Below are 22,959 nucleotides of genomic sequence, written 5' to 3'. Positions count from 1 at the left end.
ACAACAGTTCTTGTTTCAAGAATAATATATAGTATTAATATTAAAAGAGTATTATCCTAACTTTTTTATAGATAACTTTATTTCATCACATCACTTTATGTTTTGTGTAGAATTGTAACCTATTTTCTCTCTAATTCTGTATTGCAAATATTCAGTGTACAGACAAAATATTTTTATGTAGTCAAGCATGAGTTTGCAGAGCAGAGTAAAGTTGTGTTCTCTTCTGTATGCATCATCTCATGTATAAAAAAAAAGGGGGGGGCATTCAAATTAAGAGATTTACTATAGTATTTAATCCCATTGCCTTTGCTGGGCATGTTTATTTCTAATGAATATGAACTTGTAGTTCTGTTGATGCTCAACAGTAAACAGACTAGATGTATGTATATGTACATGCATATACACATTTTATAAAGCATATAAATGTCCATTTTTCTAATCCAGAATTATGGTCTTTCCAAATAAAAAGTATAAATTATTCTTTACCTCTTTCAAGTCAGTCATGTTTGTTAGCCTTCTCCTTTTTCCTTTAATCTGCTGAAGTCTAATCCATAAAATCTGATTGTATTAAATACTAAATTTTTTTAATAATAAAAACACTTTTTTTTTTTAAATAGGAAATAAATCTCAGTCTGGTATGTGTGATTTAACTTGGTCAAGGACACGGACAAGGACATTTTGGAGGACTGCTCTTGATAATTTAATTTATTTTTGAAATATTTTTCCCATTCTTGGAAGATGCAGCATTACATGTTAGCATTGGTTGGTTTTTTTCTTCCTAATCCTCTGATATTTTGGTCTGTCAGAACATTCCAAGAGGTTTGTAGAAATGGTGGATTTGATCAGGTGATCATTTCAACCTTATAGGACACTCCTTTGATGAGTGTTATACTTTAATTCATTTTGCAGCACTACTCCAACTTGAATGAAAAAAATAAAAAGATAACGTTTATGACTTACTGGGGAGTGAGGATGATGTATCTGTCACCTATAGGCTCTTCAATGATTGTAGAACAAAATATAGGGCTATGCTATGGTTGTCTGAACTTGCATTATGAGAGAGAAGAGTTCTTTTTTATCCATTTTCTAAATTTCTCCAGTCTCCTGTCATTAACATGTCCCTTGGTTTTATAGGGTGAAACAGAGGATTTCTTTAAAAAACTAACAGGAAGTCTCAATTGTTGAATATAATGACTTACAGATTACATTAAATAGCATATTAATGTTAGATTAGTTCACTTAAAGTTCTTGTAAGCATGCAAAATGTGGAGGGGAAGAGAGAGAAACCACATCAGTTTCTTAATGTGTTAAATAAAATGCAGGTTCTTTAAGATGACTCTTTGGTATTCCGAGTGAGCTTCCTGAACCTAGTGACTTTTCCCAGCAATTAATATCTTAAGACTGTGATTTTAAAGTAGCAGTTTCTGTTAGGGTCCTTTATTTTGTATACTGAATTTTTTGGGAGGACTTTTATGAATGTTGAGTTAAATCACACTATGCTCTTTGGTAGTTTGTCACTTCATGCTTTATCTTCATTCATCAAAGCCCTTCAGTTTTTTCAGTCACTGCTAAACAGGTATCCCTTTAAGAAGGATGGATTTCATACCTGTCATGTTCCTGAAAGCCTAGTTCTCCGTGAAGAAGTGTCTATCTTGTGTATTAGAGGTTTTCACGCTTTATTCAGATGGCAGTAAATACTACTTTATTATTATTGTTATTTTCCAAAGAGGCCTGTGTGAACTGTGAGTAGTCCACTTTCAGGTTCAGTGTTGAGGGCATTGGAAACTCTTGGCACTGAAGAAATCGTTTCCATATGGTCATCATCCTGATTTTAGCTACTTGTCAGTGAGGCTTCATTTGCACTGAAAGCAATATTTCTTTTTATTGAAAAACCATTAACATGAATCATCTTTCAGTGAGTCAGAATGATTGTTACTGGTAGCTGTATGTATTTACCTATTTTCTTACGAGAATATTCTAAATTTGACTTGATTGTACAGCTATATACTGTTCTGCTCTCTGGAAGGCTTTCCACTGAAACTTTAATTAAAAATTGAAAGCATGTATTTGATGAATAACATCAGTAAACAAGTGTAACTTATGTGGAGGTGGGAAAAGAGGTAGTACGGTTTGTTTGTTTGGTTGTTTTAAGAGAATTTGGATTAAAAAAAAAAGTAATTTGTATTTGGTTATCAAATCTTAGAGACTGGCTGAGTTTGTTTTATCATGCTGCAACTGTGTGCTGTATTGTTTTAAAACTGGTGTCAAAACTTGCCCAAGAAACTTTGATTTAATGAGATTTTTAACCCTTTCGTTTTAAGACTTGTCTCAAAGGCTCCTGTAGGTGGCTTTCAGTGCTCAAAGACCCCTTTTTATTCCATTTCATTACAATTGCCAAGCATTTTGGTCACCTCTTCTTCCCCTGTCCCATAAACAGAGCTTTAGCCTTGAGAAGGATATTCAGAGAATCTGTGCTTCTTTTTTTTTTTTTTTTTTTTAACCAACTGCTCGGAAATGAAAGTAAGGGATGGTTGTAAAATCCTTTCAGAAAACAGGATTTCTGTGTTGTTGAGGTTTTTAATTTACTTGTACGTTTAGTATTTTCCCTTTTGCTTTCATCTTGATGAAAATAGGATGACTGAATTGCAGGTTTCTAATTTTACCAAATGAGATCTGTTTTCTTCCTGAAGCTAAAGACTTAAATATCATAAAGAAAAGTTAAAGGTGTATATGGATGTGACTGAAAATTATGGTCAGGGTGAAACAGTCAACAAGAACAGAAAATAATATTACAGTCACAGCCTGTGTAAGAGAATTAGTTTATTTAATAATTATTAGTTGTTACTATGTCAGGGCCTTGGTGTGGATTTGCAACTTCTGCGTAGAAGAGGGTGGCTTTAGTGGGGCTTTGCTGTCAACTATAGTGATATTTTGTAATCAAAGTCTGAGGAAAAACTCCTGAAGTTTTGAATATCTGTGTATGGTCCTGATTTGGCTAGAGATCTGAATCTCCATGTTGATAATGGAGAATTACTGTCACTGTTTAACAAATGCTTCTTGGTTTGCCATTTGCAAAACTTTAAGTGCTTATTGAGATTTCTCAAGTGGGAATACACAGAGGCCATTAAGGAGGTAGGAGGGAGGCATTCTGCAAGCCTGTACGTGCAAAAGATTTCTGAGAAACCACGCTTGTGTGGTGATGCCAGGAGCATGAGAGGGTATGTTGTGTTCCCTGCTTTGTAGAATATTTTCTGAAACTCTTTGCTGCATGTTTTTTTTCCTTCTTTTAATCAGCCTAAAGTTACTTACACTTAGACTTACAAAACATGTTGTCCAAGAAGGTATTAATTTGATACCTTTCTGTTGGCTGTTTAAATAGACTTTTGTGTGAAGATGTAGTATGGCTTTTTTTTCTCACAGTTCTGAACAAGTCTGAGACCAGTCTTTATAGATCGCTTTTAGTTTGCAGTACAGTTGAAATCTGAAGCTGGTTTTCAGGGTGTGACAGGTCTTTTGCCTTGGGTACGTACTTCGGTATGCCAACTACTCATACAGCTATAGAATTGTTTTTCTGCACACTAGGAGACCAGCAACGTCTGTAATCAGATTCTTAGTCCCAGTCATGCTTTTGCATTACACTTGTTACCCAGTTGAAGTCTGTGTTCCAGGGAAGCCTTCAAAATTACAGTTGTAGTGATGAGCCTTCAAATGTGGCCGTAAGAGGATTTTTGAACAGTTAAATATTGAAAAGCTTTATTGAGCAACAATTAAATTTTTGCAGAATGAATTGTTTGTAAGCAGGGAGGCATAAACTGTCTGCATTGGGTGTTGAAAGCCCTGCTATAATACTGATTGCTTCTAGATGTTCTGGAGTAGTCTTGGAGGCTAGTACATGAGGTTTTTTTTAGTCATCGTTATATCCTGCAGTGACTGCAGTATAGATAAGGCCTTTGAGATAAAACACACAGAGCCTTATTTAAATGTGATCTGCACAATTATTCCTGAACATCTTATTTTGATAGATTATTCATTTCTGTTGTTGTCTCCACCACTACCCTGAGAAAATTTAGACCCTTAAAGGGATGTTTTGTCACCTTTTATTTGATTTTTCACCATAGCTTTCCGAGTAGGTCATTCTTATGATTTTGGTTGGTGGTTGTTCTGTTGGGAGATGGGGGTTACTGTCTCCCTACAAAGGAAAACAAAAATGGCAGAAACATCTGAATACTATTCAGATCTTTATTTCCTTTTTGAGTTTTCTTGGTTTCCTAAAGAAACTGCATTATAGTAACTTTAAATCAGAGATGTAGGACTTTCTTTTTTGTAACCCTAGGAAGAAGACTATGACTCTACCTCATTTCAGCATCAGAAAAGATTGGCAGAAAAAAATGGAACAAACAGAATTAAAACAGAATAGGACTTTTCTGTTTTAAGAAAGGCTTATGAAGCCTACTGGGGAAGTTTGAGGCCTACATTGTAAAAGGAGAGGACTCAATCACTGTAAAACCTTTTAGAATTTTTTTTTGTTCTTGATCATCTCCCTTGATGTAGATGCAGCATTGATGTTTTTTTAGCAGAGGTGGTCTCCTTATAAGAGAATTTCTCCTCTTTATCACTTCTCCAGTGAACTGAATGATTAGCTTAACCTTCAGAAAACATTTTGTACCAAGACTTCTTTTTAGAGTCTTGTTGCAGCAGTGTTCTGATGTTAATATTTTTTAACATACTTTCCATATAGCTTTTGTGATTGAAGTCCGGGGGGGAAATATTATAAATACACTTGTCATAGCCGGCTCTATAGATGTTGAAATTTATAAGGATCATTTATTGAGCCTGGAACTGTCTGGAACAGAATGATGTTTTTGAGTTAGCAATGAAAACAAAAAAGGAAAAAGCCAAGAGATATTAGAAGTCTGGACCACAGAATCTTCACTGGAGATGCTTCAGCCATTTGGGTTGTAACACTGGCATGTGTATTTAAAAACAAACAAATCACAAACAAAAATAAAAAACCCAAAACATTTTCCTCCCCAAACCCAGGCACACAGACCCCACCCCCCAAACCTAAAGAAACAAAAAAACCTGTGGCCATTAAAAAAAAAAATAAATCTTTGCAGTGAGCAAAGTCTGGCTCTTCAGAATATGTAAGATTACAAGTTGTATGCAAACATTTCTGTTGAGTACTGAGAAAGTCATGGCTCTTTGTCAGCTCTGATAGAAAGTGTTCTGAACCAAGACCTTAGAGATGGCTCAAAAGCCATTTTATATGTTTATTTCCTTCCTGAACGTGAAAGCTTGGAACTGTGAAAACATTGTCCACTACAGACAAACTAAAAGGACAGAAGTAATGTAGTCATCTTGCTATTGCAAGAATTTAGAATATTTTCTAAATTCTACGAGGTTGACTTTCATATTTATGTTTCTCCCTCTCTCTGTTCTTTTTTGCTTCTTCAATGTCTCTGTTTTCACATAATTTTCCATCATAAATGTTTCTAACTGCTGTTCTGAGGTTGACTGGTGCTCTAGATATTTTACATAGATGTTACCTTTCTAGTAACCAGAAATGTACAGATCTGCCTGCCTCAGACCAAGTTGATGGTTAATTTATGCAATTAATATGATGAAATAATGTGTCTAAAACTTCTGAGTTTGTATTTAAATACTAAAGCCTAATTAATTCCATACAACAACTTTGGGAGTATTTGCTTGGAATTTGAGGGACTAAAAGATGGATTGGACTAAACCTGAACTGCTTCTGGTTCTTCCAGAACATTGACAAGTGTTTCAGTTGAGGGAGGGTCAGGATTAAACAGTTCATGCAGTATATTTTCCATTTTTTACTACTTTGCTAGAAGACAGGTGTTTTTTTCAAATGGAACTTGCAGATGTTTCAACGATGTCCTATTGGATGTGTCCTGTTCTCTCTTTGGAGGGTTCACCTGTACTTACTTCATATGAATAAATAAACTGCTTGTATAAAGAGTATAACCTTGACTAGGGTATAAATTTTTTTTTTAAAGCAAACTTTTTTATTTTTGATCAAGATTACAAACTCTATGTATTATGCTTTCTGATGTCTCTGGTGTACTTCCTAATGGAAAAGCAAATTACCCAACAATATGTATTTTGAATTTTCTTCCTTATTCTAGCCTAATAGTGAATTCTTCCTACCTCCTCCAGTGTTATCCTGTACTACACTATGCCAAACTAAGGCAGATGTTAAAAAGGATTTTTGTTACATTAGTGAACTAAGACCTGACATTTGAAAGAACTCAAGAACTGCTTTTATCTTAATATGAACTAACAAAACTTCTTTCATGAAGGCCTAAGAAAGAGTATCAGTTAATATGGGCTAATATCTGAAGGGCCCACTAAAAAAATGACTGGATTTATTGTTTGACTTTCTTAAACAAGGATTATTTGGAGGATGAAAGATAAACTATAAATTATTTACTTGACAAATGTGTTGAGTAAATGTGCTACTTACAATAGTAATTTGGAATGTACTGGTGAATGTTGTTTAGCAAGATTTGTAAAGAAAATCAGCCTTGTTAATTTGGGATTTTGGCTGCTGTAGGTTTCCATTAAAAAGGAGGAGGGGCTGTGCTATGCTTTTTTTAGTGACATAGTAGGCAAATGAATAAATTTCTATACTCTTGTCTTTTGGGTAATGTGGGAGAGGAGGATAGAGAATGTCTGATCATTACTGATGGCAGATAAGAGAACAACTGGATCTTATGAAGGAAAGTAAGAAAGAAAAACATGGTTATCTAGCCAAAAGAGTTTTTGCATGCTTGTAGGGATATATAGCTATGTAACTGCATGAATGGTTTCTGCCCTGAGACTGGTGAAACATAAATCTGGAATTTTTATCGGGGCTCAGAGATATAAATATGACCTTCTCTGTACAATAACGTCTCTGGTTGTACCACAACCAGAGTCCATGCGTTCATACACCACAGGGTAACTTTTCCAGGAAGTCTAATTTATTATTATTTTTTAAATTAAGAAATAATAGTTGAAAATACATGCATACACTTTTTTAATATGGCTAATTGATTTCCACCCCCCCTTTTATCTTGCAGCAACGCACCTCTTGCTTTTTCCTCCAAAGTATGTTATATTAAGTTTCGTGAAGCATCAAGTGTCGGTGTGGCCCAGCATCTAACAAACACGGTTTTTATTGACAGAGCTTTGATAGTTGTGCCCTGCGCAGAAGGTTAGTGTTTTAGACATTCTTCTGTAATGTTGGTCTTTGTCCTGTCTGCTAATTGTTTTAAGCTTCCTATGTAAGGAGGTGCTGCTCTGTTATTTTATTACTTTTAAAAAAAACACCCAAAATTGAAAATTGAATGAAGAAACCCAATTATATAGATTTAATTGAAATTCAGTATTAGAAAAAAATAGTGGATTGAAATAGGATAATTCCATTTTCCATACTTATTACATATTTTTTGGGGAAAAGAAGGTAAAATAATTCCCTTCAATATGGTTTATGTTGGCAAGCTTATTCCCACACAAAGTTCTCACTGAAGTCAATGGAACGCTGAAAAGATTAGGCAATTTCCTGGTACCGATAACACTGCAGTTTGGATCTTAATGTGTTGCTGTTGGTGTGTGATTTTTGGTGTTTTATTGGTTTTGTTAATTTTTTTTGTGTTGGGTGGGTTTTTTTTGTTTAAGATACTAATTTTCTGATTTTGAGTTTGGGGTTTTTTGACTAAATCCCATTGTCTTTTAGACATGTGATATGCATTTGACCATTTTAGATTCATCTAATTAAAATATTTTGCAGTTGTGGTGACAGTTACTGTTTGAATATAAATGTTTACCTGCTAGTTTAATAAAAAAATATATATCAGTTTTCTGTTCTTGTTCCTGTGGAAAATGTTATGTGCAATAATAAAAAGGCTTTCTTACGCATACTGGTACTCCTTTTTGATTTTAGATATCTCTTTTAAAAATGCAATCATCTGTACAGAATGCTTCTAGTGTAAAATATTTTTATAACTCTTAATAAAATAAAATGCTTGGTGAATACTAAATTGACAAGTGTTACTTTAGCTTTGAGGTCATGCTTTTACAGGTGTGTTGATTACAAGGTAGTTCTTATTGTTTGTATAGTATCCTAGGTATGAATACAGTTCGCTGGAGTTAGGCAAAGCCCCATTGACTTCATTGGGATCATTGTGGGAATTGAGCATCTGCCCATTTGGATCTAGACTTTTTGCCTCTTTGGAGTGGAAACATTCCAGCTGGTGGAGTGAAGCTAACTTCACTTTGAACATGGTAGCTATTTTGCCATGAACAACAATATTTAGAATGATTGTTCTATAAACTGCAGCAAGTCCAGAAATATCTCCTATTAACAGGACTTTTCTAACTGCAAGAGTTGGGTTTTGGTTCAAAAAAACCTGTTGACTTCTTGGAGTTTGTTAACAGTGGTCCCAGAGTACCCTTTTTTTTGGTATGTTTGCCACATCATGATCTGGATAGCAGGAGATTAGTACTGCTATAATAATGGTCTGGGGTGTTTCTGGCAAACTCTTGACAAGTCTTCAAAATTTCATTGACTGTAAAATTACTTAAAATATACTGTCTTTTCTTGTAGCCTTGTTAATATGAACATATTAACAGGTCTTTGTGAAGCCTAGATTTTTAGTCGCTTTTATGCTTTGTTTTGGGGGCTTTTTGGTTTTATTTTTTGAACTTGTTCTTAAACCACAAAGGATATCGCTGTATCCACTTAAAGCTGTGTAGAGGCTTTGAGTAGGTAAAATGTATCAGACCAGAGTCCTTAGTGAAAAAATGCCCTTAAATAATTGACTACAAATTCTTCAAGATCTTAGTTTTACATTTAATTGAAAAGACTTTTAACACTGGTTCAGTACTGCCAGAGAGGAAAGATTGCTGCCTAATGAATGAACAGCACTTCCTGATGTTTTTCTTGTGATGAGATCACTTCCTGACGTGATATGGTAACAGGCAGGTAAAGCTACATTTTCCTGTCTCTATTGATGGTAGACAATGAGTGGAAGGAGAATAAAATCAAAGTTCTGAGAAATCTTGTTCCAATCCTGTTTGTAGCTGACTCATCAGGAATTTCTGAGAAAATGTATTACAGAAAAATTGTCACTGTTCCAGATCATTGTGGACCCCACAGAGATTTATGCATAATTAGTTGAAAAAGTGATGGGGTTGTGAGGTAATTTTTTTTTAAAAGTCAGAATGCTGTTTCAGTATAACTTTCTAACAAAATCACTAATTTTAATTTGTAAAGATGTGAATTGATATAGGTTTAACTTTCTTCAGAATTTATTCTGTGGAATAAGCATGGCTTTGAAGACCACAGTGCAACATTTTTTTATTCACTATGTATCATTGTTAACAGTCAGTGGCGTGAATCATGGGCTTTAAAAGTAGCAATGGCTATATTCTACTGGAAGGTTAAATTATATCCATGGCCAACAGTGCCAGTAATAAAACTTTTCATGTGCCAAATAGAACATAGAGGAGGTGTAAAATGGAGCTCTAAAAACTTGGTTTTTAAAAATGAGAATAAAATCTGAAATTTGGAGTGTATTTAAAAAGTAGTAAATCAAGGGAGTATGAGGAGGGAATCACTAAACAATGAAAACATTGTTAATTTTGTGGTATTTAATAAACACTAACAAAAATGTAAATGAAGTAACATCGAGTTGTCAAAATATTACTTTCTTTTGTGCTTATCAGTAGGTTATTCTTTAAATGTTATACTTTGAGAATGCAAAGGTTGAAAAATAAACAGCGATGCCACCCTAATAATTCTAAATTTTATGTCCACATTGTCTGGTAGATGGATTTTGACTATTAATTTGGTTTTGTATGTTTTCTCTGTGTGATATTTGTGCATTATTAGATGACTAGACTGGCCAAGGCAGACCTGTTACACTTGCCTGAGTTAGGCATTGTTTGCCATGCCTCTAAACCTGCCACCAAGTGAAACCTTCACTGGGGAAATGAGATCGAAGTCTGGCCTGCTGAAGATGGACGCCCTGTCTCTATTTTTATTTTATTTTGCTTTCTTTCCTTTGTTTATTTTATTTTTCCCTTTTTTGTTTTGTTCTGTTGAATCTCTTTCCCTTGTACTTGTGAACTGGTTATTCAGTTCTGAAAAAATGATGATTTGTAAAGGGGTTCAGTGTTTCGTTTTGAAGTTGACCTGAAGCTGCTTGTGGATGGTATACACAGAATTTAGAATATGATTAAACTAGGTTTTATGCTGTGAATTATGGATAAATTTGGTTTGGAATACATTTAAGCATCTAAATTCAACAGATGAGAACATTGTGTCAGACTGGAATAGTGAAAAATATATCAGTTTTAAGATGCATTCTTTCATTTGTTCTGCTTTATGAGCTTATCTTGGAAGAGGACAGTTGAAACTTTCTGGAGAAATCAACTTTACAAAGTAAAATCATGATCTTTCTCTGCTGTTTTTCCTTTTCTCAGCAGAGTAGTTTTATTTTAGGTTGCATGATCTGTTTAAAAGAAGGCTTTCTATTTTTATCTAACATGAAGAGTTTAAAATAATTATTTCTGATATTGAACTTTCATGAATACTGAATGACATGAAATATTTGTTTTGCTTCTGATGAAACCTTGCTCCAGTGAGGTCAGTGGCAGTAAGATTTCATCTCTTTGTTTTTGTAATTTTTAGAAAAAAAATGTTTACCACTCATAAGTACAAATGCAGCCTGGGGTTTTGGTTGGAATATGTTATGTGAGGCACATTGTCTTTTAACACTGTTATTTGTGAGAAGATTGAAAAGTTCTGTGTGTATGTATGTGTGTGCGTTTATTGCACTTTTACATGCTCCAGTAGTGATTATTTCAAGAAGAGTTTTTTTTTAAAAAAAAAAGTGTCACCTCACAATCTCAGAAGCACTGGCAGTTCATGCTGGAGTGACTGAGAAGGTTCTCATCCCTAAATGATGTTTTTTCTTGTGAAATGGAAGCCCTGAAGCAGAAGTGCTGGACCAGGTGGTTTGTCTAGTCCTCGGGCATTGCTCTTCCCAGCCAGCTGCATTGGGACCAATTGGTTTCACTCTGGTAATGCACCAGGCTGTGAACTGCAGCTGGGAAGAGCTTTGCTTCATAATCTCTGTTGGATTTAGCTGTGCCATTTGAGGTAATTAGCAGTAGTTGTAATCTCTTAATCTCTGCTGCTAAATCCACAAAGAAATTATTTTATTTGTAAGTGTACATTTTCCATTGCTTTAAAATAGTAGGAAAATAACAATTCCTTTAATTATGTTTTGACTAGAGTAGGAAATTAATTTCTTCTGAGCACATGGAGGGAGATAAAAATACTGTGATTAGTACCCGCTTAACACAGATACTTCTGTTCAGCATTTAGCAAAATATTCTGGTATGGAATAGGTTGACTAGGGCTCTTAAGCATTTTGATACAAAAAAATAACAATCATAACTGATTTTTAGGGCAGCTGTACATTTCTGAAGAAGCATAAGGTATCTAGGCAATGCAGAGCTAATCTACATTTGCTTCCAGATTCCTTTGCAAAGTGTAGAATAAATAAATGATCATAGAATCTGTAATTTACTAAACACTCATAAGCTTCTAAGAAATATTTCTGAGGATGTGATATACATGTGGCATAATTTTGTCTGTTTCCTGTATTAGAAAATAAATATCTTTACCTCATTTCCATTCAGCTTTTAAATACCATGAGTTTACAAACCAAAACAGTTATTCTTAAACTGAAGTGTCCTAATTTGTTATGCTGTTACCCACATGTTTTGCTGTATCTTTGTGGGCTTGTAGTCCTTTTATAAATAAATTCATGAAAATAACACTCCAAAACTTTTAAAGGTCATAACTTATGAGGTTATTTGGCCTTGCATCTTAATTTGTTTTTCAAAACTATCTAAAGAACAGGGAAGTAAATTTGCAAGACATTACAGATTTTCTTATTTTTTAATCGACAACAGTTTATTTTCTATAGGATTGTTAAAAAGTTTGACCTGATCTTAAAAACTAAAGTGGGATCTTTTGAAAAGACAGTATCTCTGAAAATACAGGCAAATTTTCAGGGTTCTTTCTGTAGAGGTAGGCCCTTCCTCATTCTTGAATAAAATAAATGAGCAGATATTTGTGACATGGAACTGACCAAGTTTTATTGAAAACAAAACATTATGTTGAGGGACCAAAATATTCTGGAAATAATGCTGCTAACTTTATAATTTAGATAAGTATGTTATTAATTTTTTGAGCTGCTATAATACTTAACTGAAGTTGTTCATTTTATTCCTTAAGCAATGTTTGAGCAAGTGAATAATTCCATTTATTTCAGTAAGATGACCCATATGCTTAAAGTTTAGAATTATTTAAGTGCCTTTCTGAACTTTACTCCCTGTCTGTTTAGTTATGTGTATAATTCAGTTCCTATTTAAAAGGGCTAAATGCCTTAAACATCTCTTATCTGATTGTTTATTGAATTGGCTGTATGTAAGTGCATACTTATGTGCATAAGCATATGCCTAACTTTACTGACCAAGGATCTAAATTAGAATGCAGATGCACCACTTTAGGAGCCATTTCTGCCACTGGATTTACTTGAGCCATGTCTGTTGATCCTGTAGAAACCTGTATGCGTATCCAGATGCTGGCTGTTCAGGATAAGGTCTGGTTCATCAGTCATTTGAAAACACTTGAGTATTTTGATTTTCAGAAGAACTGGTATATAATTGTATACCTAATTTGCATGCATAGTTGCTGGAACTGTATATTTGGAAGCCTGTTAGTTAGCTACATAGTAGGCAGGATGTGAGGCAAGGTACCCGATTCTCATGAGCAGTCAGGCAAATCGGATGCACCTCTCATTGCATACCTGACTTCAAAATGAGACCTGTAAAGAGTGCTGAACACAGAGACAATGTTTCAAATTCATGCATGTTTTTTATAAAAGCCCTGGAAGACATAATTGCACAGTTAATTCTTAAGTGCTAATAACTTTCCTATTTTTCTCCTTTAGATCGTAAAATCAAGTGGTTTGTTACCTGTTAAGGAGCAAGCATCTCAAAACTGAACATAAATCTAAATAGGAGGCATGAGGGGGGGAAAAAAAAAAAGTACTGTTATTTTATCTTTTCTATTCCACTCATACTACATATAAATTAGATTTCATTTAGGTTTGTGTTATCCTTTGGTCATATCCAACTGTAACCTAGTCCTTGCTGCAGATCTGTAGAACAGGTTTACAATACTTTTGTCATCTTTTTATTTTTTTTAAAAGTAGTATGATTCCCATGGGGTTTGTTGGAATGCTTATAGCTAAAATTGCATAGTGTTTTGAAACATACCATATTTTTCTTTTTGATAATATTTATATATTATTTTTTAAATCCTGAAGTTATGGGGGTTTATATGTAAATCTGTCATGGTTTAACCCCAGCCAGTAACTAAGTACCACGCAGCCGCTCGCTCACTCCCCCCTCACCCAGAGGGATGGGGAGGTGAGTTGGAAAGGAATGTGAAACTGGAGGGTTGAGATAAGGACAATTTAATAATTGAAATAGAATGAAAATGAAAGAACAGTAATAACTATGATGGCAATAACAGTTATAATGAAAAGGGGAAGGGAGAGAATAACATCCAGAGGGAAAGGAAGAAAGGAACATGTGGTGCACAATGCAACTGCTCACCACCCACTGACCAATGCCCAGCCAGTCCCTGAGTAATGATCTGCCCGCCCCAGCCAACCCCCAGGTATATATACCAGGCATGACGTCCCATGGTATGGAATACCTCTTTGGCTAGTTCGGGTCAGCTGACCTGGCTGTGTCCCCTCCCCATTCCTTGTGCCCCTCCAGCCTTCTTGCTAACAAGGCCTGAGGAACTGAAAAGTCTCACATCAAAGCCAAAACAGAGCACCATACTAGCTCCTAAGAAGATAATTAACTCCATCCCAGCTGAAACCAGGATGAATCCCATACAGTTTGAACCAAAGCAGTATAAGCCACTGGCAGAGTATTTGTATATACCTTGACTTTTAATATAATGTTTAAATTAAAGCATTTTGTTAAGCTGCATGGGATAATACCAAAGGGCTCAGTTGGATAGCATATATACAGTTACACCAGTAATTTGGAATAGATCATAGATACCTAGTAAAATGATAACTTCCTTTCTGTAGTTTTTCAGTTCAGTATTTAATGTTTGTACCAGTTTAAATACCTTTGCATTTCAAATTTAATACATACATTTAATTGTATTTGTAATTAACTGACATATTTTGATTTTTTGAAGATTTTTTTTGGATTCATTTAGCAGTGTAATTGTAACTAACTTTGAATGAAACCTGTGGTTAATTCAGGTTAGGTAATAGTCTAAACTTTTAGCATGGTGGGAAATATAATATGGTTGAAATAGTAGGGAATGCATATTTTAGGAAAATATAGCTTGCTTAGGTGATCAGTTATGATTTTATTCAATCTCACTAAATTTAAAGCTAATTTATGAAAGTTTCAGATAAACTGAGGTGACCTAGAATGTAAGACAGTACAAATGTGAATTTTTCTGTCGCCCCCTCTTCCACTCCCAACTTCACTTGTAGTATGTCTTGTGTAGAGTCACAGTAATTGTTATTTTATTTTTTATTTATTTTTGCATCAAAAGTACGTAACACCAGAGGGAGAAAAAGCGCACTGATTTCAGTTAGCACATACTTTTTTTTTTTAACTGATCTGGTTATTATCCATTTCTGGGGATTAAACTTTAAAAAATGTTCTTCTTTTCTGTATCTGATGTTCTGTGTGCTATTAGTGATGCAGCCAACACAAACGGTTGTCATGTGTAAAACAACTTTCGATCACCATGAAAACACCGCCCTGGGAAAGCGTCCATGCTTGATATCGTTTGGTTCATGAACATTAAGTTTCCAGTACAGGTGACCCATAGCTCAAAGTGTTAAATAATTGTGTACATGATTCAGTTTTTAAAATAATAATCCATTAATGAGATTGCTAGTCTTTGAAGTTTTGCTCACTTTTGTTTTTCCTAGTAGAGGCAGGGTAAAAGGAAATACTTAAGTTTGTATTTGTTTCTTTGTAAGGATCTGGTAGATAGATTCATTCTTATTTATTACTTTTTTAAATGTAAGGGTAATTGTAAAGTCATAGAAAGAGTAACATCTGTGTAGTGTTCCAACTCTGTGTAATACTTTCATTTGCTGCTTCAGGTAAAATCCCAGATGAGGCCAAAGCCCTTTCTCTATTGGCACCTGCTCCTACTATGACAAGCCTGATGCCTGGTGCAGGGTTGCTTCCTATACCTACGCCAACCCCTTTGACTACAGTAAGTAAAATTCAGTCCTTGTTTGATTTCTGGTTTCCCTCTATACTCGGTAGCCTTTCTGTGTTCGGAGAACAAGAACTATCTGATCCATGGATCTTGTCCTCTCATATGCTAAAACAGCGAGGATTTAGCTGTGGTGCCTCTTTTGAGGGTAGATCACAAGATGTCCATGTGCTGCCTTTCCCGAGTGTTTCTTTCAGATTCTTGTTTTGCAAAATAGTGGGTAAATACTGGTTTTGGTCGTGTCCTTTTCAATTGTTGTCCCTTCCCTAGACCCATTAATTTGATCCGGCGGCAATGCTATCCACTTCCTAAAAATTTGTTAAAACATAATAGTTAAATTGACACAGTTCTTCAGAATAGTAAAATGCTACATTAGGATGCTTTTACTCGATATCTTTATGACAGGGTTTTTGACTGTTAGTCTAACAATTTTTTCACTGCAAAAAGTATAGAAGCTAGCTGCTATTGTTTCTGCTCAGTTCCCTTTTGCTTCTGTAAGTCCTTCTTGACATCAGCAGGCTGCTGTGCCATATTCAGGGAGAATTCTGGAACTAGTAAATCCTACTTCAAAAAAATTTGGCTTAATGTCACTAACCCCATGTTATTTGAAGATGAAAGTCCTGAGTCTTCCAAACATATTGCAGCAATGTGCATATTGATGTTGTTACTGGTACCATCCTGGATTTTTGACTTGTGTTAAGGGTATCCTGCAGATTCCCAAACCTATCTGTTCTTAAATGATTTCTCATCTGTCTCCATTACCAGAAACATTATTCCCACTCTCATATTCTTAGCCGATACTGATCAGCGTCCTAAAAGAAATGAATGTATTTAGTGTCTTCCTTCTTTCCTTCTTTCCTTCCATAAAACCACTGTTTTAACCAAGTTTAATTTCTTCTGCACTATTTCAAAAACCTGCACAAAGTTCAGCATCCTTTTTGAAGCTTGTGCTCCAACAGCTGTTTTAGAGTGTACAACTTATATAGCGGGACCAAAGTCATCAGAGGTTTAGGCTAATTCTGTTTATGGTTCATAACTGTGTATGAGACATTACATGACTTTGAAAATCATATTTATTTCACAAAAATGTTGGCTTTTTTTGTCTTAAAATTAATGATACTACCCTCAAGTAATAGTTTAGGCATTTAATAAAAAAAAAAAAAGTGCTTACTCATGGTTCTACTGCATAATTGCTGCTAATGAAGCATAAATACTCATAGAATCATTTAGGTTGTAAAAGACCTTAAGAACATTGAGTCCAACCATAAACCCAATACTGCCAAGTCTACCACTAAACCATGTCCCTTAAGTGCCATGTCTACACGTCTTTTAAATACCTCCAGGGGTGGTGACTCAACCACTTCCCTGGGCACCCTGTTTCAATGCTTGACAACCTTTTGGTGTAGAAAATTTTCCTAATATACAATCTAAACCTTCCCTGGTGCAACTTGAAACTGTTTCTTCTCGTCCTATCACTTGTTACTTGGGAAAAGAGACTGATGCCCATCTTGCTACAACCTTCTTTCAGATAGTTGTAGAGAGCAGTAAGGTCTCCCCTCAGCCTCCTTTTTCTCCAGGCTAAACAACCCCAGTTCCCTCAGCCGCTCCTAAGACTTGTGCTCTAGATCCTTCATCAGCTTCCTTGCTCTTCTTTGGATGCACTCCAGCACTTCAATGTCTGTCTTGTAGTGAGGGGCCCAAAACTGAACACAGTATTTGAGGTGCGGCCTCACCAGTGCAGAGTACAGGGGACAGTCATTTCCCTAGTCCTGCTGGCCACGCTATTTCTGATACAAGCCAAGATGCTATTGGCCTTCTTGGCCACCTGGGCACACTGCTGGCTCATGTTCAGCTGGCTGTCAACCAGCACCCCCAGGTCCTTTTCTGCCAGACAGCTTTCCAGCCACTCTTCCCCAAGCCTGTAGTGTTGCATGGGGTTGTTAGGACCCAAATGCAGGGTCATATTATGCAGCTCAGCCTTATTGAACCTCATACAATTGGCTTCAGCCCATCAATCCAGCCTGTCCAGATCCCTCTACAGAGCCTTCCTACCCTTAAGCAGATCAGTACTACCCCCCCCCCCCAGGTGTCATCTGCAAACTTCCTGAGGATTCACTCGATCCCCTCATCCAGATCATTGCTAAAGAAAAAAATATTAAACAGAATTGGTGTAAGAGCAGTGTTTAGAGACGTGTTTCTAAACTAACCTTCTAAGGTAAATTCACTTTGGTTTTATATATATCTTTAATAAATTATCTGTGAATTTTAGAATATCAAAGAGGAAGTCAAGCTGTATAACCCTCTGGTTCAATAATAAAAGGATGATTCCAAGTAAAGACAGAGTAGTTTTATCTTGTTACATAAAAAAAATTACTAGTGCCTTGTGGAGAATTTCTAACACTTGTTAGAAACTGTTTGCTGGAAAGGCAGTTGTTTTTCTGGGTAGAGAAAATAAAATTCAAACCAGGAATTCAGCAGACCAATTAAGTAGTGCTTTTAAGTGAAGTTTTTTTATAACATTACCTAGGAGAAATTTCAATTCTCAATTCTAAAAGTGAGAGTTGTATTGTTCTCATTCTCTAGGAAGTTACTGTGTGTGTAGGGAAAGATCTTAGACTTAATATCCTTTGTGTTTCAACTGTAGTTAATTTTGTCTTAGGTGATATGCTTGTCTAAAAGGTACCTTATCTGTCCCTTTGATGGATGTATGTCTGTTATGGAACAAATTGGCCCTGGGCACTGCAAATTCCCTTCTTCCCTCACTGGACAAGGCCTTATCAATTCCTTATCCACTAATAATACTTTTTGTGGCAAAAAAATAAGAATATTGGCAGTGTTTGAAGGCATCTTACTCAATTTGACTGCAAGCATTAGAAATTCAAGCCTGTATGTTTTCTGATTGATATACTGTATCCCTGGCCAGACCTCTTTGATAAGATGGTAACTGATAGCACACAGAAAATCTTAATTATAGAAGGTTATTTATGGTTAGATTTTTATGCTTTAAAAAAAGTACTTGTGGTGGGTTGACCTTGGCTGGCTGCCAGGTACCCAGCAAGTTGTTCTATCACTCCCCCTTATCAACTGGACAGGGAGAGCAAAATATGACAAAAGGCTCGTGGGTTGAGATAAGGACAAGGGAGGTCACTCACCAATTACCATCACAGGTAAAACAGACGACTTGGGGAAATTAAATTTTGCCAATTAAAAATGGAGTAGGATAATGAGAAATAAGAACAAATCTAAAAACACCTCCTCTCCACCCCTCCCTTCTTCCCAGGTTCAACTTCACTTCTGGATTCTCTACCTTCTTCCCCCCCTCCCCCGAGTGGCACAGGGGGACAGGGAATGGGGGTTGTGGTCAGTTCATTGCATGTTGTCTCTGCCACTCCTTCCTCCTCACACTCTTCCCCTGCTCCAGTGTGGGATCCCTCCCATGGGATACAGTCTTCCATCAACTGCTCCAGCATGGGTCCTTTCCATGGGGTGCAGTCCTTCAGGAACAGACTGCTCCAGCATGGGTGCCTCATGGGGGTCACAAGCCCTGCCAGCAAACCTGCTCCAGTATGGGCTCCTCTCTCCATGGGGTCATAGGTCCTGCCAGGAGCCTACTCCAGTGCAGGCTCTCCACAGGGTCACAGCATCCTTCAGGTACATTCACCTGCTCCAGTGTGGGGTCCTCCATGGGCTAAGGGGCACAGCTTGCCTCACCATGGTCTTCACCATGGGCTGCAGGGGAATCTCTGCTCTGGTGCCTAAAGCGCTTCCTTCACTGACCTTGTTGACTGCAGAGTTGTTGCTCTCACGTATCCTCACTCCTTTCTCTTCCGTCTGCTGTTACACAGCAGGTTTTTTTCCTCCTTAAATGTGTTATCACAGAGGCACTACCACTGTCACTGATTGGCTCAGCCTTGGCCAGCAGTGGGTCCTTCTAGAGTCTGGAACTGGCTCCATCTGACATGGGGCCAGCTTCTGACATCTTCTCACAGAAGCCACCCCTGTGGCTCCCTTCTCTGCTATGAAAACCTTGCCATATAAACTCAATACAGTACTCAGCTGGGACCTTACAGTTTAAAGTCTTGCCTATATTCATTGGATTTATACTTAGAAACACACAAGGCAGGAAAGTATTAACAAGTGAAGTATCTTCCACTAGTGCTTGGTTGCACAAAATATTCTGGTTTTGTGTTTTCCAGCTTGGTGTTTCACTTGGCACTTTGGGGACTATACCAGCAGCAGCATTGGACCCTAACATTACGGCACTGGGAGAAATACCACAGCCACCAATTATAGGGAATGTGGATCCATCTAAAATTGATGAAATCAGAAGAACAGTCTATGTTGGAAATTTGAATTCACAGGTAGCTTTTTTTATTATTACTGGCAGTACTAATGGAAGATTCAGAATCTTGCATTTTAAGAGTTTTCATTAGTTGATGCCAATAGGAATTTAAACAAAACAGAAAACTATTTTTTGTTTTTGGGTTGGTTTTTTTTTTTTTTTTTTTTTACTAGTGATATTTCAGATTCTAAATGCTCCTTTGCCAATTGGACCAGATCAGACTGTGGAATTCATTCTAGGAGGATACCAGAGAAATCACACTGTAGCTGAATTCAAGAAGCATACTTATGATTGTGTGTGTTGATCAAATGTCCGGCTGGGTTGTGATAGCTGAACAATGCCTCAGAAGTCATGAGATCATGGTAGCTATCCCCCACAACACTGTACAGTTGTTTAAGTGCAGTAAGAAGGAATTATTTGTCCTAGTAGAAGTTGCAAAATTAGCATAAATACCTTTGAGTTTCTCTGAAAGAAAAGTTAGATCTGTCAGAAATTTATTTTTTCATCAACTGATTGTATTGAAAAACAATTTGCTTTTGACTGATAGCAATGGAAGTATTTGATTTGGGGTTTTTTTTGACTGCCAAAGTAGCTACTAGAGTATAAAAGTACTATTGATCACAATAAAATAAAATGAGCTAGAAGCTAATAGAAAACCAGATAAAAGTGAAGTCTTGTAATATTGTTTGAATATTTTTTTAAATCAAAATTCACAATCACTAGTTTGGACATAGGTGTATAAGGAAAATTCCTCATCAGTTATTTCAAATGAGTTGCTTGAAAAGTGCAAAATCCTGTGCAAGTTCTTTTTTTAACCTACATGTAGGTCTTCAGGGCTTGTGGTTGCACTATTTTAAATTGTAGTATATTCTTTAGACTAATGGAAGAAAAAAATACCATTCTCTCTTAAAGTGTAACATTACCAAATTCACATTGCCTGTGTAATAATGGTGAGATGTCTTTCCAAAATCTGTAGTTCTTGGATTACCTGATATGTTGGATAAGTTGTTTTCAATTATATATTTTACTTTAGCTGAGCTCTTTTTTGACTCTTTCTAGACTACAACAGCAGATCAGCTGCTTGAATTCTTTAAGCAAGTTGGAGAAGTCAAATTTGTGCGAATGGCAGGTGATGAGACACAACCAACGCGATTTGCTTTTGTGGAATTTGCAGACCAAAATTCAGTACCTCGAGCTCTTGCCTTTAATGGAGTTATGTTTGGAGACAGACCACTGAAGTAAGAAATTAATTATTCATACAAATATTGAATGAGAGATTTCTTAGTTCCTTATGCGTCCTTAATTCCTTATACGTTTATGACTCTGGTGTGCAGGAAACTGCTGTGATGAATATATTTTTCCAAATAAGGACCTATTGTTAGTAAACTGGAATACTTTTATGAACTACAATTTCAAGGTTGGGCATAATTTTCTCCAAAAAGAATATGGATGGCATAGACTAAAATATTTCTGCATCTAATTTTGAGTTAGTGAAAGCCATAACAGCGAGAAAATCTGCAAAGTCTTTGGTACTAATTAAGCTTTATATATGTTGTGTATGTAATTAGTAGGCTTTAATGTAGAAATCTGATCTGAAATAGAGAAACAGATTTCTAGACTTCTACTAGGAAATATTTTAACTCAGAAATATTGTGCTGCATTTATTTAAAAGTGATAAGATTTGAAAGCAATAAAAGATATTTCAGATGCTTAGAACAGATGAGTGTTTGTGGGAAAGGAGGATAGAGAATGTCTGATCTGACAGGAGATAAGAGAACAACTGGGTATTGTGAAGGAAAGTAAGAAATATAAACATGGTTATCTAGTGTTTAATAGGTGCCTGCATGCTTGTAGTGATATATAGCTATGTAACTGCATGAATGGTTTCTGCCCTGAGCCTGGTGGTACATACAGCTGGAATTTGTATCGGGGCTCAGAGATATAAATATGAGCTTCTCTGTACAATAAAGAGTCTCTGGTTGAACCACAGAGTTCATGCCTTCATATGCCACAAGTGTTAGGAAAAATCTGTAGTTTTGCTGAACTTTGAAGTTTTTAGTCATATGTGGAAGTTGAGGTGTTTTCTTATTTGTTTTTCATTTTCCCTTTAAAAGTGTTTGGGAGTTAACTGTTTTATTTTCCCTTAATTTAGAATAAATCACTCCAATAATGCAATAGTGAAGCCTCCCGAAATGACACCACAAGCTGCTGCCAAGGAACTGGAAGAAGTGATGAAGAGAGTAAGGGAAGCCCAGTCTTTCATATCTGCTGCTATTGAGCCAGGTATGCTCATTACCTAACAGGTGTGTTCTGTGTGTATGTTGGCACATGCTTTTTAAGAGCACTTTCGAACACAGGAAAGGTACTCAAAGGTGAACATGTGTGTGGGAAAACAAAAGAAAATAACCAAAATTATCTTCATGTAACAAAGCAGTGGAATGAAGCTGACTTTATTTCATCATATCTTATTTTCAGATATATGCTCACTGAATGTTTTCAAAAATACAAAGTCAATACTAAATTAATACTTAATGTTGGTGCTTTTAAAGTTCAAAGTACTTACAAACTTAAAAAAAATGCCTTTTATTTTTTTTTTCCTCTTCTAGCACCCATTAATGTCATAGTTTCATGATGAGAGGGAACTAACATGCTGCTGAAAGCAGCAATATTATGTTTCCATTTAGCAGGTTAATTTTGTCACTGTGCTATGTGTTGCGACGGAGGGAAGACACAGTCACTCAATATGAGTGAGCAGCAGACTTCATTTATTGTCTCTTACAGTCACCTTTTATGCCTTCTTATAATTAGCTCATACATATTACAAAAGTTAAGCTCATTATTGGTTAGTTGCCTAAATACCAAGCCCGCCCCTAGTTTCTCTTCTGTAGTTATCTGTTCCCACCTGCAACATTCTTTTCCCACCGAAATCTTCCTGTTATTGTGTAACAAGGACAGCCAAAGACAGTGTATTTTTGCTTTACTTCAGATAAGCTGAGAGCGATGTGCATTTTTGTCCAGCCAGCTGGACTATGTCTATGAGACCTTTTTCAGCTAGCCAGTTATCCACAGCTATGCTCTTTTTCATGCTGGCTCAAGACTATGTGTATCTTCGTAGCAAATGGGATCAGAGAATGAATCAATAAAACCTAGCATATTGTAATGGACTTTTTTTCATCCAGATTGGTTCCCTGATCCTTGTTAACACTGAAATGCTAGGTCAAGGAGGAAGGTGTTGGTGGGTTGAGTGGTTAGACAGACA

General features: G+C 36.1%; 1 protein-coding gene across 10 annotated transcripts in view; it reads left to right on the top strand.

Moving 5' to 3' along the window:
- Nucleotides 1-22,959, top strand: part of LOC129734125 (splicing regulatory glutamine/lysine-rich protein 1-like) — a 96,932-nt gene that overhangs the window by 2,593 nt on the left and 71,380 nt on the right. For 8 of the 10 annotated variants that reach the window (XR_008730114.1, XR_008730116.1, XR_008730113.1 and 5 more), the window contains exons 2-6: nucleotides 7,086-7,219; nucleotides 15,240-15,355; nucleotides 19,555-19,719; nucleotides 20,760-20,938; nucleotides 21,853-21,983. Coding sequence is in view for 6 of the 10 variants with exons in the window: in XM_055698198.1 (XP_055554173.1) it covers nucleotides 7,086-7,219; nucleotides 15,240-15,355; nucleotides 19,555-19,719; nucleotides 20,760-20,938; nucleotides 21,853-21,983 (725 nt within the window). In the remaining 4 variants the exon portion in view is untranslated. Of the gene's footprint in view, nucleotides 1-7,085; nucleotides 7,220-14,834; nucleotides 14,949-15,239; nucleotides 15,356-19,554; nucleotides 19,720-20,759; nucleotides 20,939-21,852; nucleotides 21,984-22,959 lie in introns of those variants that run through there. The other 2 variants (XM_055698199.1, XM_055698201.1) reach the window with 2 other exon arrangements.

This window comes from Falco cherrug, chromosome W (assembly GCF_023634085.1).
Source record: "Falco cherrug isolate bFalChe1 chromosome W, bFalChe1.pri, whole genome shotgun sequence".
In the NCBI taxonomy this organism is placed as follows: Eukaryota; Metazoa; Chordata; class Aves; order Falconiformes; family Falconidae; genus Falco; species Falco cherrug.
The sequence above is the reverse complement of the archived record's forward strand: the minus strand, read 5'-3'. Positions and strand labels throughout refer to the sequence as shown.